Source organism: Anguilla anguilla, chromosome 8 (assembly GCF_013347855.1).
Source record: "Anguilla anguilla isolate fAngAng1 chromosome 8, fAngAng1.pri, whole genome shotgun sequence".
Lineage (NCBI taxonomy): Eukaryota > Metazoa > Chordata > Actinopteri > Anguilliformes > Anguillidae > Anguilla > Anguilla anguilla.
In genome coordinates, this window is record NC_049208.1 from 18,785,205 (window position 1) to 18,798,357 (window position 13,153).

The 13,153-nt window shown below is 41.6% G+C and overlaps 1 protein-coding gene across 12 annotated transcripts in view; it reads right to left on the bottom strand.

Moving 5' to 3' along the window:
• Window positions 1–3,236: 3,236 nt before the first annotated feature.
• LOC118233067 (microtubule-associated protein 4-like) overlaps window positions 3,237–13,153 on the bottom strand; it is a 41,721-nt gene continuing 31,804 nt past the window's right edge. For 9 of the 12 annotated variants that reach the window (XM_035428397.1, XM_035428398.1, XM_035428395.1 and 6 more), the window contains 6 exons: window positions 12,119–12,190; window positions 10,739–10,831; window positions 8,591–8,672; window positions 8,221–8,327; window positions 7,278–7,416; window positions 3,237–6,835 (listed from right to left, as the gene is read on the bottom strand). In XM_035428397.1, coding sequence (XP_035284288.1) covers window positions 6,831–6,835; window positions 7,278–7,416; window positions 8,221–8,327; window positions 8,591–8,672; window positions 10,739–10,831; window positions 12,119–12,190 — 498 coding nt within the window. In that variant the 3' untranslated portion in view covers window positions 3,237–6,830. The remainder of the gene's footprint in view (window positions 6,836–7,277; window positions 7,417–8,220; window positions 8,328–8,590; window positions 8,673–10,738; window positions 10,832–12,118; window positions 12,191–13,153) is intronic. The other 3 variants (XM_035428403.1, XM_035428402.1, XM_035428401.1) reach the window with 2 other exon arrangements.

A 13,153-nucleotide genomic window follows, 5' to 3' on the forward strand; every position in this document is an offset into this window, starting at 1 on the left:
CACTCCTGTTTCCTTGGTATGGTGATATATTTTCAATATGATCACAGTTCTACATCAGTTTCCTTGTACTGCCGGCCAACTTGTAATTTATTATTGAATTGTTTTGCCCAAATCCCAAGCAAGCACCTTTATGTGTGCAACACTTTGCTGACTCCCAATAATACATCACACTTGAGTGAACCTATTGTGTTTACCCTATCCAGGAACCAGCTTTATCAGCTGGATGTAAAAAAAAAGTCAGTGTTGAATCTTAAATTTGTAGGTCTGACTTTCTTATCAAATTTCATATCAGTTGCTTAGCTCTAATTTTTTTTAATGCAGCAGCTATATTCTATATTTCTGCTCTTCAATTATCCATTTTCTTCAATCATGTGCCCACTGTAGCCTCTTCTTCCAGTTCTTAGCTGAAAGCAGTGGAATTGGAAATGTCTTCTGCTACCATTGTTGTAAACAGCTGTACACTCAGATTGCTTAGCCTCATCGATGGTGGCAAAGTGGAATCAATGACAATTGATGGAAATTCAGAAAATATATTACTTTTAATGATGTAATTCCATCTTATACAGGGATTTTTGTCTTTTTTTGAAGATTTGACAGACATTTTCAGTGCCTCTGACCTGGAACACTTTCACATTTAACATTTTACTGAACAAGTTAAAAATCTAATTTTATGGGTTAGTGCGCTTGGCTAATGCTAGCTACATCATACTAGCCACATACGGGTCGGTGATCAATAAGAGCAAGTTTTATTTGTTTTTTTGAGAAATGTCAAGCTCACATACACACACTGCTGTCCACATTCTAGAGAGCTCCATTTGCTGTCCTTTATAAATGTGCTTGTAATGCTAGCTTGCTAAGGTTAGGTGTGGATATAGCTAGCTGTACACGAGTGAAATCCTCAATACGGGCTAGCTACAACATATTTAGTTATTTAATATGACGCAGAAACATTAACTTTTACTCAACCATTCATTGCATACATTATTGAAAAACATTTGAGAAATAATTTATTTTGAACTGAAGGCCACAACTCATGGAACATAACCATTTATTATTAAATGTGGATTTTAAGAAAATGTAAAAAAATAAAATAAAATTGCTGTGCTTCGAAAGATTGATTTGAACGGTGGGAAACTGAGGTAGGCCTAGTCTTAGAGTGCCAACTTTTCCGACCTCAAGGTCAGTGAGCTCACATCATCTAATAAACACAACAGCATTCTAGCTCAGATACATGTTTTACCTGAGTAAGGGTATTGGAACTTTTAAAAATGCAGGCTACAGCTAAAACTACTGAAACTATTGCACTGAATACAAACTTCCAATAGCCTACAACTAACATTACCACTAGCAATAATCGAAAAACATTGGGAAAAGCATTACAAAACACAGAACACATAAGCACAAGAATTTTCCATAATATTGGAAAACAATAACAAAACAAATTCTACTAAAAAAATGGGGGATTCTGGGGGAAGGGGATTGAAGTGCTTACTGTCCTCTTGACATTTTAATGCATATAAATCTTACCATTTGCGTACACCCATCCATCTGCTGTCATAAAATACAGATAGATGTCCATGGAAATAGGTCAAGGTCTGCTGTCTGCCTAAAAGTTCTTGCTTCACATTACAACCATTTTGCTCAGGTAAGCAGTGATTTTCATCTGTAGTCCCTGGGCTACATGCTTTGGCTATGGGAGGAAATCCACGTGAACATGGGGAGAACAGGAAAACTCTACACTGAGAGGATCTAGGCTGGCTGGGACTTAAACCCAGAACCTCGTTACTGTGCGGTGACAGTGCTAACCACTGTGCTACCTTGTGCAGATCTCATGTTGCTGTGCAAACTGAACTCCTCCCAGTCACCAGTGAACTACGATGGTGCCAGTCGGAGAGAACAATGACTCATGAACTCACCATGAAGGCGAAGACAGGGACCAAACTGTAAGTTTGAGCACTCTAACAATTGTCCTGCATGACAAGAAAGGAGGGGAACTGAGTTATAGTAAGCCAGTCAGCTACCCTTAAGACACAGCATGAATAATTTGGACAGGTAATTATTCAGGCAATTAATAAGTTTGGACTCCAACTGACAAACAGTTTCAGGGCCATGCTTCCATTGGAGAGATGAAGGCAACTTAAAAATGAAAGCAGCATATAAATAGAAAATGCCCACGCTTTCTCAATTAACCTTTTTTGGTGCAAGATTACAAATACATGATTAGATTGTTCTTAACTGAACATTCTAACATGGATGAAACTGCCACTACTGGTAATTAAATCAATGGAGTTCTAGAACACAGACTTTTGAATTTTAAAAAAGAATTCCACACTCTTCAAAGAGCACAACATTAAGTCAGAGATAAACTCCCATTGTAAACAGGGAACGTATGGTTTTATAATCTATTTCTGCAAAGTGTAGCATACCTTTCCTGGCTGTCACCTGTTGTCACAGATCTTCTAGAAACCCTGTGATGTGGTCTAAAATGGCATGCGGCTCACAATCTGTCCTAAATAATTAGTGATTGACACTTAGCTGGAATTTCACAGGGCTATTTTTGTCCTGAAGGACAAAGAAAACTAAGACCCAATCCATGAGAAGCAGAAGCGGTGAAGACTGCTGCTGTTGGTTATTGAGGGAAGACCTAGCTTTGGTCAACAATAGGTGAGAATGAGATCATATTCTCTTTCCGAGGGTGGCTCAGACATATTTCATATCCATATTTTGTTCCACAGCTGGGACTTCACCTGGTCTTCAACTTGAAGGTTAATCCCTGATTATTAACAGTCTACAATGAAGTTGTTTTGCCATGGCAAACTAACAATTCATGCCCAGGGCAAATGGCAAAAATGAGAACAGATCAAGGAAACAACCATTCTGACAGACTTAACGCATTACAGTGATCTCCACTGAAAGGTTCTGAATATTGATGCACATGGTGGCCAACTGTCTATTTGTCACCTTGTCAGGATAGAGAGTAAATCACACCCTTACAGAAACGGAATAAACTGAAATAGAATATACTGTTAATATGAGAACATGCATTTAAAAAATATTACAATATCTGAGGGCAGCAATAACTTCTATATTTGTCTATATTGTGAAGTGTTCCAATATCTTGATAATTTTATTTAAATATAACTAACTGTATAGGTATCTTATTGTGCTATATTTGTTTATTTGACTCAAAATAAGCTTAACAGAACTTACGGTTAATGTAAAGAACTACACAAACACACTTTTCCCCTTTTATTACATGAGTAATAGCACATCACTAGTTAACAATTAACTATAACGAACATCTCTTTCAAGCCAGACAATAAAGGTTCCACATCAAAAGAAAAAGAACCTGCATGACAGAATATACCTTACAAATCCATTGTCTTCTACATGCTCTTCTTATTTGTTCTATAAGTGTGTGTACGCACTGTCGTGCTGTAGTACCAACAGTATGAAAGGGATTCTCCTTACTGCTTTTTCAGGAACACATTGTATAACAGGAGATCCTCTATATAAACACTGGCAAACTGACAGAGGTTGTGAAAGGGCGTTCGTCTCAGACACATGAGAGCTACTGTGCATGTGTGTGTGTGTGCGTGGGGGAGGGGGGGTAAAATAACAAATACATCAAATCTAACCCCTGACCCATCTGGCCACATAATGTCCAAGGGGTCCTCAACTCTCACATGGCACACTGATATTATGAACTAATATCTATGTAAATTTAATTTAAAATGGGGTGTGAGGGGAACAGACTGTGGTGTGTTGCCAAAGCAGAGAGACAGAACACTCTGTCTGTTAGCCTCTACAATGAAACCTCACTCACATGTCCACCCTGTAGTGGCTGGGGAAAAAAATACATTACACATATATACTGTAGTGTATATCTACCTTGTTTCTCTAATACATTTTATTTTAAAAACATTCTTTTACTTCAGCCCTTTTTCAAAAAGGCAAACACTGATTTTCACTACACTCTCAAGAGTACAGAAGTAGTTAAAAATGAATGTTACAGCTGTACTTAACATACATATGGCCCAAAAAAGGTTTCTTTTTCCATTGTGATATAGTGTATAAATAAGACATACATTTATATACAACTGTGTGAAGTCAGTAAGAAGTGTGTAAGTCATTAGTAAAAATCAGGGAAGATAAATGAGAATGAAAATGGCCTGGGACAAGCATAAAGACAGACTTAGCACCAGGAGAACAAAGCTAAGTAACTGCTGCAGTGAGCACACCCACCACAAGGGAGAGCTACACCATACATTCAGCAACTACTCATGTTGTACTTGACATACTGCAGATATCTAAAAGCCTTCCCTGTCAAAGTATATATGAAAACATATAGTTTAAATAGGTTTTTAAATGTCCCTAATGTACTTTGTGCAGGCATGAATGAATACTTTACTACTCTGAAACAGTTTGGATTCTATTTTGTCGGTCACAAATGATCACCTTTACTGTATGTTGCTTTACAGACAAAAATGCATAACATTAAAACCTAAACAAAATTGAGATTTGTGTTGCAACAATTTTTCAGCATGTCCACCAGCTTTTGTTTCACTGACATGGTGACAAGGGGCCCACTACTATTATACCACTCTGTGTAAACAGGGATACACATTCTCCCAACAAAAGGAAAGCTCTTCATCATAACATACTATATGTCATATATTAGGTGCTTCTTTGTGATGATTTCAGGCACTAGCTCTGCATTATAAGCACTACTCTGTATAATGGTGATAATGGGGTCAACTGCTGATCTGGAGTGATTAAGGTGGGTTAAGTATGCAAACAATAGAGTATGCTGAAGTGTATTTTAAGGTTACTCTTTTACACTTTACTACACTTAAATATTACAAATTAAAGTGTATATAGCGATATACTTAGAGCATGCTGGCATATACTGTCATTTACTTTAGTATACTTAAATATGATTAAAGTGCACATCGTTATACTTAGAGCAAGCTAAAGTATGCCATATGGTCTCAGCAGCTACAGTAGCAGTCAGAATCAGTGGGAACAGGAGAGAGCAGGAGTCACGCATGCTCACGTGTACATGCACAGGCACGCACACACACACACACACACACACACCCGCATGTTTAATCAGACAGTCCTGGGCTCCACCCCTTCCTCAGCCACTCCACCTTGTTTCAGCTTCACAGCCGGATATACTCTCTGTTGCTAGGTAGGCCAGTTTCTTTCTTGCTCTCGCTCTACTGTTCCTCAGTCTCTCTCAGTAGTTTTCCACAGCCTCTTTCCCCCTCTCCTCCTGTCTGTATTCCCCTGCCTGCTCATTTTTACTTCCCCCAGTTAGGCCCACATCCTCCCTCCCTCTCTCTGCCCCCAGCCAACCAAAGCACCCTCCCTCTCTCTCTCTCTCTCTCTCTCTCTCCCCCTCCCTCTCTTTCTCTCTCTCTCTCCCCCCCTCGAGGCAGCCAAGGTGGTGTATGCAAAAAAATGTTTTTTTAATATTAATACATGTGAATTTCAGATGAGAAAGTTCTTGCATACAGTCCATAATTAGTGTTCATTTACACACTGTGGCACATTTAGGTTATACAAAGGTGTCCCACCCTACTCCTTCCACAGTTGCAGGGTTACATCAATGACTAGAGGTTTCACCACTTTGCTACAGATATTCAAAGAGTACATAGGTCTGACTACTGGAACAAGACATGTGCAGGATACTGTAGATGAGGCAGCCCCCTTCAGCGTTATGGAAGTTATGTACCCATTGCTGCTCCCCACACACATACATCATTTTGCCTATTTTTCCCATAAGTTGATTCATTCAAAGAAAGGCTGAGCCCTAAAGCTTGGGCAAGAGAACCAATGCAATAGGTTAATACAGTTAATTCATTTAAATATTAAGCCTCAAAGGGTTATGAGTCTGCTAGGCCACTAAACGATAATATTGGCCTTCTGTCTGTTTGTCTTTTTAAGGACAGTCCCTTTATCTGTACAAGGAGGCCACACAGATCCCTTCATTTCTGCATTGGCATGGGACCAGTTCACTTTTTTCATTCAGTTACAAATATACATCACAAGCAGAATTAATCACTTTCTCAGAATTCTCATTCCCCCCCCCCCACCCCCCCCATTCACATCCCTCTCCATCCTGCTTCGAAGCTCGCAGTGGAGGTAAGTCAGTCTGTGTAACTACACCACGGTGTCTGAGGCAGTGATGGGGAAAAGGCCATCCCTCCCGCTTTCTACTTACAATAAGGTCTTGGGAAAAGTCGGAGACATTTGACCGATGAGCTTACGCCAGGTCAGGTGGCCGTTTTCCCAGCATTCCTTCATGACACCGCAGTGTGTGTATGACTTTGTGTGCCCTCACGGCAAGGACTGATTTCCTTCATTAAAAAATAGAAGCAAAGTGCAAAAAAAAAGAGGTAAAGATATTAGAACACGGTTCATCTGTTACATTAATTATGCGAACATGGTCACCAAGCACACCAGATTTATGTGAGTCATACAGTCTACTGCTCAGATAATATAAACCTTTATATTATACGTCTGTGTATGCGCGTGTTCGTATGTATGCGTGTGTCAGTGTGTGTATGTGCATGTTTGTGTGTTGTCTGCATTTAGGTATGTGTATATCTTTGTGTGTGTGTGTGTGTGGGAGCCTGGGAAGACTGAGATTGATTCCTTGCTAGTGTGTTGTTGCACACCCCTGGCAGGTGCAGAGAAGGAGGCGATATGGGAATGGGATGGGGGGGTGAGGTGGGGTGGGGGTGGAGAAGCCGGTGGACCCAAGAGAATCATTGCAGGCGGGCGGGGCCAGGTTGTCTGAGCTAAAGCACAGCTTCTGTGCCTCAATCTACAGAGAGAAGACAGGGGCAGAAAACAGAGAGGGAAGAAAAGGAAAAAGAAGAAGAACACAGAGAAAAAAGGGGGAGAGAGACATGAATGGTAAGACTGATAACATGCAGATGCCTTTATCGTCTGAAAATGAAAAGCCAAAGCTTATCACTTAAGGAATTTGCAGTGGAACATTTGTAAAACCCATAGGAAATATTTTCAAGAGTATATAATTTACTCATTCAGGCTACAACCCTCTGCCACTCTTCTAATGATCAAACTTAGAGAAATTGTGGAAAGGAAAATACCAACGGCTCTCTCCCTACTCTATAAAAGTGTAATAGGTGTCCCTTATTGTTTACGCCCAGTGAAGACAGAGCTCTGAGGGTTGGTCCTTGCTTTCCAAAGGGGGCGGATTAAAATTGGGGAAGGAATCGGGGGGTGGGGCAAGGTTCACGTACTTGTCTCAGGAATGCGTGTGTCCAGGGCCTGGGGGTCCCAAAACCCATCACCCAGGTTGGCTGTCAGCTTCAGGCCGTTGTCCTGGGCTGTGCTTTCTGGTTCAGTGTCCAGGGCACCACTAGAGGGAGCTACATCTCCCTGTTAGTAAACAGAAGAACCGCAGAGTGTTTTACTGCTTTCACACACAAAACCCGGGCTTGACGCAAGATACTGAACAGGGGTTCAACCCGCGTTTCACCCATTCATACCACACTATGGTCTCAGGTAAGTACCGGGTCCTCACCGTTAACACAATACCCAGGTCGGCAAGTTTAGTCTTCTACACACGTTCGGTTTTTTTCCTGGCTGGAATTACACCGGACACGGAGAGGTCGCTTAGCGCAAGCGGTGCAGAGCTTGCTTCCTTTCGCCACCCACGCTAGTGGGTTACAGCTGTCACACAAGCCGTGGTCAAGCTCAGAGTGGGCGCTATATGTAGCATATCTGACAAACATGCTTGGCTTCCACCACACAAACTCTCTGCGTCTAGAGTAATTCTGGCCTATACAGCTTGGTAGCCTGCTGGCTAGCGGATACACCGTAATTTTACATTACTCTGGCTTAACCCAGTATATTAACTCCTGAAACAATAGCCCAATTATGTGCTCTGAAATAATGCTTTGCAAAAACAGTCACATGCTTGAATCACAACAGTACTCCTCAACTGTACAGCGCTACCTAAACAGTGGACTCTGTGTACATTGCGGTCCAGCTGTACAACTGTCTAACTGGACAGTGTAGCCCAACTAAACAGTGCTGTGAAGTGCACCCGACAGATGCATCCACAAGGAATGTTACACATCTCTGTTCCCTCTTTACTGGCCACTGCCCAATCTTGATGCTTTTATGCATCCAAGAACATGAACAGTATGTAACCCTGAGGACCTAACCCCATGACCTCACCTTCGCAAGGTTGTCCTTTGACTCATGGTTCATGTTATCCATTGACCCCACTTTGGATGAAACTTTGGAGTTGACCTTGTGGGACTGGATTTTCACATCACCACCTCCTACAGGAGACATTCGGTCATTACAACAGCAATAAAGCATCATACAGAAACACTAAAGGGCCTTTAATATATGTCTTTAAAACCTAACCACAGATTAATGTCATTCATATACAGTAAGAAGCCAGATCACCGATAGCCAGTAGCTTATTTTGTTGTTAGAAAAAACTGTGTGCAAGCCAATGTCATACTGTTCAGTGCAGTTACAACCCTTCACAGTTAGTCCTGAATGTCATGAGCTGCAAGTCAGTTCAAGAGAATTTCACCTGGTTTATGTTTGATATTGTCCTTGGAGCCACACTTGGAGGAAACTTTGCTCAGGTCAGCTTTCTTGTTGAGAATTTGGATCTGTGACACAAAAAAATTAATGAAATACTGCTGTGCTATAAAAGGTGCAGCGTATGTGAATAAATTAGCAAATAGAGAGTATCTGACAAATTGTTATGGTTGGTGTTAGATATGCATTCTGTGCATACTGATGAATAATGACCAAGAAGGCCGTTTCCGGCACCCTAATTTTAAACAGAATAGGAAGAAAACTTCTCTAAAATTTGAAAATGTGACGATTATCACAATTATATTATATAAAACTAATTTACGGCTGAGCTCCATAATGTTTGGGACAAAGACATACAACTTTTTTATTTGTAAAAAAAAAAAACAAGTTTGTGAGTTAATTCTGCAGTTCGCTGTACAGTTTATGAAGAAAAAGTCTCACCATAATGAAGAAAAACCCCCAAACAGCTGTCCAATAGATCAGAAACACTTCAGGAGGCAGGTGTAGATGTGTCAGTGATTACTGTCCACAGAAGACTTCACAAACAGAATTACAGAGGCTACACTACAAAGTGCAAACCACTAGTCTGCCACAAAAACAGGATGGCCAGGTTACAGTTTGCCACGAAGCACCTAAAAGAACCTGCAGATTACTGGAAAAAGGTCTTGTTGAGACAAATATTCACTTGTATCAGAGTGATGGCAAGAGCTAAGTGTGGAGGCCAATAGGAACTGCCCAAGATCCCAAACACCCCCAGCATCTGTGAAATGTGGTGGTGCGGGTGTTATGGTATGGACATGTACAGTATGGCTGCCACAGACTCTGGCACACATCTTCATTGATGATGTAACTACTGCTAGCAGCAGCAGAATGAGTTCTGAATTGTACAGAAGCATCATATCTGCTCAAACAAATTCTCTCAAGTTCAACCAAATGCATTGTATTCACTGTTGAGGTCTTGGCTCACTAGAACTGGCTTTCCTCTTAATGGTGTTCCAAACAGTTGATTTTGGTTGGCCTAAGGTTTGGCCTATGTTTTTTCTCAGCCTCATAATGGCTTCCTTGACTTTCACTGGTACTGTACAACTCAGGCCCTCATAGCGACAAACACCAATAACAGACTTCAAATGGCAATCAAAAGGCTAAAATCTAAAATAGATACCGGAAGCTGCACTAAGGAAGCAATTGAACACACCTGACAAATCACAAACACCTGTGATACCATTTGCCCCAAACATTATGATGCCCTGAAATGGGGGGACTATTTATAAAGTTGTAATTTCTACATGGTGAAACCAAAATGTATAAAAATTCTGTTAAATAAAAGCCGAGAATGAGCATTTTAACCACATGTGAATGGTTTGATTACAAAACTAAAATTGCACCAAATCAAGAAAAAATATGTCCCAAGTGTTACAGAGCTCAAATTTCAAATTTCCCTCCCTGACAGGTAAACAAAAGCTGTAAGTCATTTCAGGGGAAGGACCAACATGAAACGAGAAGACTAACTGTAAGTCATATAACAGTACTAGTTATATAATTATATTTTTGTATCATGCTTGTTTGCTTTTATATATTCTTGTTATTACAGCTTAATTGATCAGTTAATTGTCACTTAATTCTGTTAATAACTGTTATGCTTTGGCAATATAAACAATGTATATACATGCCAATAAACTGAACAATAACATTTACTAGCCAATAACTAACTGCGATTAAACTGCAATTATTTGTGCTGTTGTTATTGTTGCTGCTGTTGCGTTTTCATATTTTTATTATGACTGATTGCTGTTATCATGTTTTGGCAAAACGTATTTTGAAACATGTCATCCAAATAAAGCATTTCAGTTGAAAATTGAGAAAGGGAGAGGCTAAGAGAGAGGGAGAGAGCAGGGGAAAGGGAGAGAGACTGAGTGAGAGAAAGAAAGAAAGAGGGAGAGAGACCGAGGGAGAGGGCAAAATGAAAGCATTGGACAGAGGGACAAAAGTCTGATCTCTGCTGCATTGCAGATTACAGTACACTGTAATTTCTCTATGGGATTGATCTCTGTTGTGTTACAGATTACCGTATAATGGGATTTAGTATATGTGTTTAGTATATCAGTGAGAGGAGTACCACAGTCTGCCATGTACTTACATTCCCCCCCCCAGGAACATGCTTGATATTGTCCTTGGAGCCACAGCGTGAGGTGATATGGCTGAAGTCCACCTTTTTGTTGACTATCTGAACCTATAACACAGCATAGCAGGGGAGAGGGCAGGATCACCAGGGGACCCCGGGTTAGAGGGGAGGGGTGGATGGGTGCTGGGACAGGTTAGCAGAAGCTTCTATGACATGCACCGTTATACATGCACTCGCAAAATCCCAATCACACACTCCTCCCTGTGAGCTGAGATCAATCCCAATCACACACCCCTCCCTGTGAGCTGAGATCAATCCCAATCACACACTCCTCCCTGTGAGCTGAGATCAATCCCAATCACACACTCTTCCCTGTGAGCTGAGATCAATCCCAATCACACACCCCTCCCTGTGAGCTGAGATCAATCCCAATCACACACTCCTCCCTGTGAGCTGAGATCAATCCCAATCACACACTCCTCCCTGTGAGCTGAGATCAATCCCAATCACACACTCCTCCCTGTGAGCTGAGATCAATCCCAATCACACACTCCTCCCTGTGAGCTGAGATCAATGCCAATCACACACTCCTCCCTGTGAGCTGAGATCAATCCCAATCACACACTCCTCCCTGTGAGCTGAGATCAATCCCAATCACACACTCCTCCCTGTGACCTGAGATCAATCCCAATCACATACTCCTCACTGTGATCCCAGATCAAACCCAAACACACACTTCTCCCTGTGACCCCAGATGAATCCCACTCACACACTCTTCACTGGGACCTGACAGCAATCCCTATTTACAGTTGGCTCCTGACTTAAAGTCACACGTACAGCCATCAACATGTGAGTTAACCCAATAAATATACTGATAACATCAACATATGAGATAACTTAATACACTCACAGCATCAACATACAAGATAACTCAATAAATGCACTCACAACATCACCATATAAAATAAATCAATAAGATCAACATACAAGATAAATCAATAAATCCACTCCTAAAAAATATAATAATAATGATAAAGGCTATTTCAGTCAGGATGACTACTGAACTGAGGTTAAACACACTTCAGTCAGGAATTCCCACCATAACACAGGATTATGCGATTTGAGATTTCATGTTTGGTCACAGAACTGATTTCTGCTATTTATTTCTTGGAGGTGCTTGTAAAATACAGGGCAGATGTTTTGTAGCAGATGTCTGTTGGCAGAGAGGGAGCAGAGAAAGACGGACAGGCTGTGGAAGCAGAGGAGAGGAAGGGTGGAAAGTGAGAGGGAGGCAAAGAGCGAGGACGGACTGATAGGAGTCTACAGAAGGAGAGAAAACAACTGAATAAAATAAAGAGAGGGAGGGAGATAGAACGAGAGATGGAATGGACTCACTTTGCCCTGGCTGGTCTCTTTGGAGAGGGAGGATTGTGCCAGGGCGTCAGTCCTGCCCTGTGCTGATGAACCCTGGGGAGACAACCACCCCCAGTCAATACCACACAGGAGAGGGGAGCGCTTTGGGGGCCGAGAGAGGGGGGGAGGCAGGGGTGAAGGGGGAGGCAAGAAGGAGCAGGCGGGGGAACGCAGATAGGAAGAGTAGAGAGAGAAAGAGACCGAAGAAGAGGAGAGAGAGAGGCACTGAGGAAAAGTGGAGAAAGAGAGAGACAATAAGGAAGAGTAGAAAAAGAGACTGAGGAGTGAAGTGGGTGAAGTGAAGCGTTGTTAATGCTTAATGTGGTGGAGAAATCCATCAAAATACACACACTTAACACTTCAGTTCTGTAACATTCCTATTGTATTCAAAGACAATATTGTATTTCGAACATGGAGAACCCAGTGTAACAGCTGCAGAAAGCATTGGCCTTTACATAGAGGAGTCTGGCTGACAGTTTAGACATTGGACATTAAGACAACAAGATGAGCCAAAGCCACTGCCAGTCTAAAGAGAAGTAGAGACAGAGAAAGCAGAGAGGGAGCTAGCGAATGAGTAACAGCAAGAAGTAAAGGCCTGATGAATGTGAGTAAGACAGGGTCCAGCTGAAGAGTACGGGTAAACCATGTGGTGTTCAGGTGGGCAAGACCTGGGTCAGGGGAGAGTGAGTTACTCAGGTCATCCGTTATCACAGCTACAGCTACAGCAAAGAAGAGGAAAATATAGAAGGCATGGCTATAATATGGAGCCAACATGGTGACAGCATGCAGCCAACATGGCTACAGCATGAAGCCAAAATGGCTACAGCACAGAGCCAAAACAGGATGAAGCCAAAATGGTTACAGTATGGATCCAACATGGCTACAGCATGGAGCCAACATGGCCACAGTACAGACATAAATAAGTAATGTGCCAGCACTGCTCCTTCCCAATAGTGCTCATATTTCACACACGCATACACACACATGCACATGCACAAACACACACACACGCACACG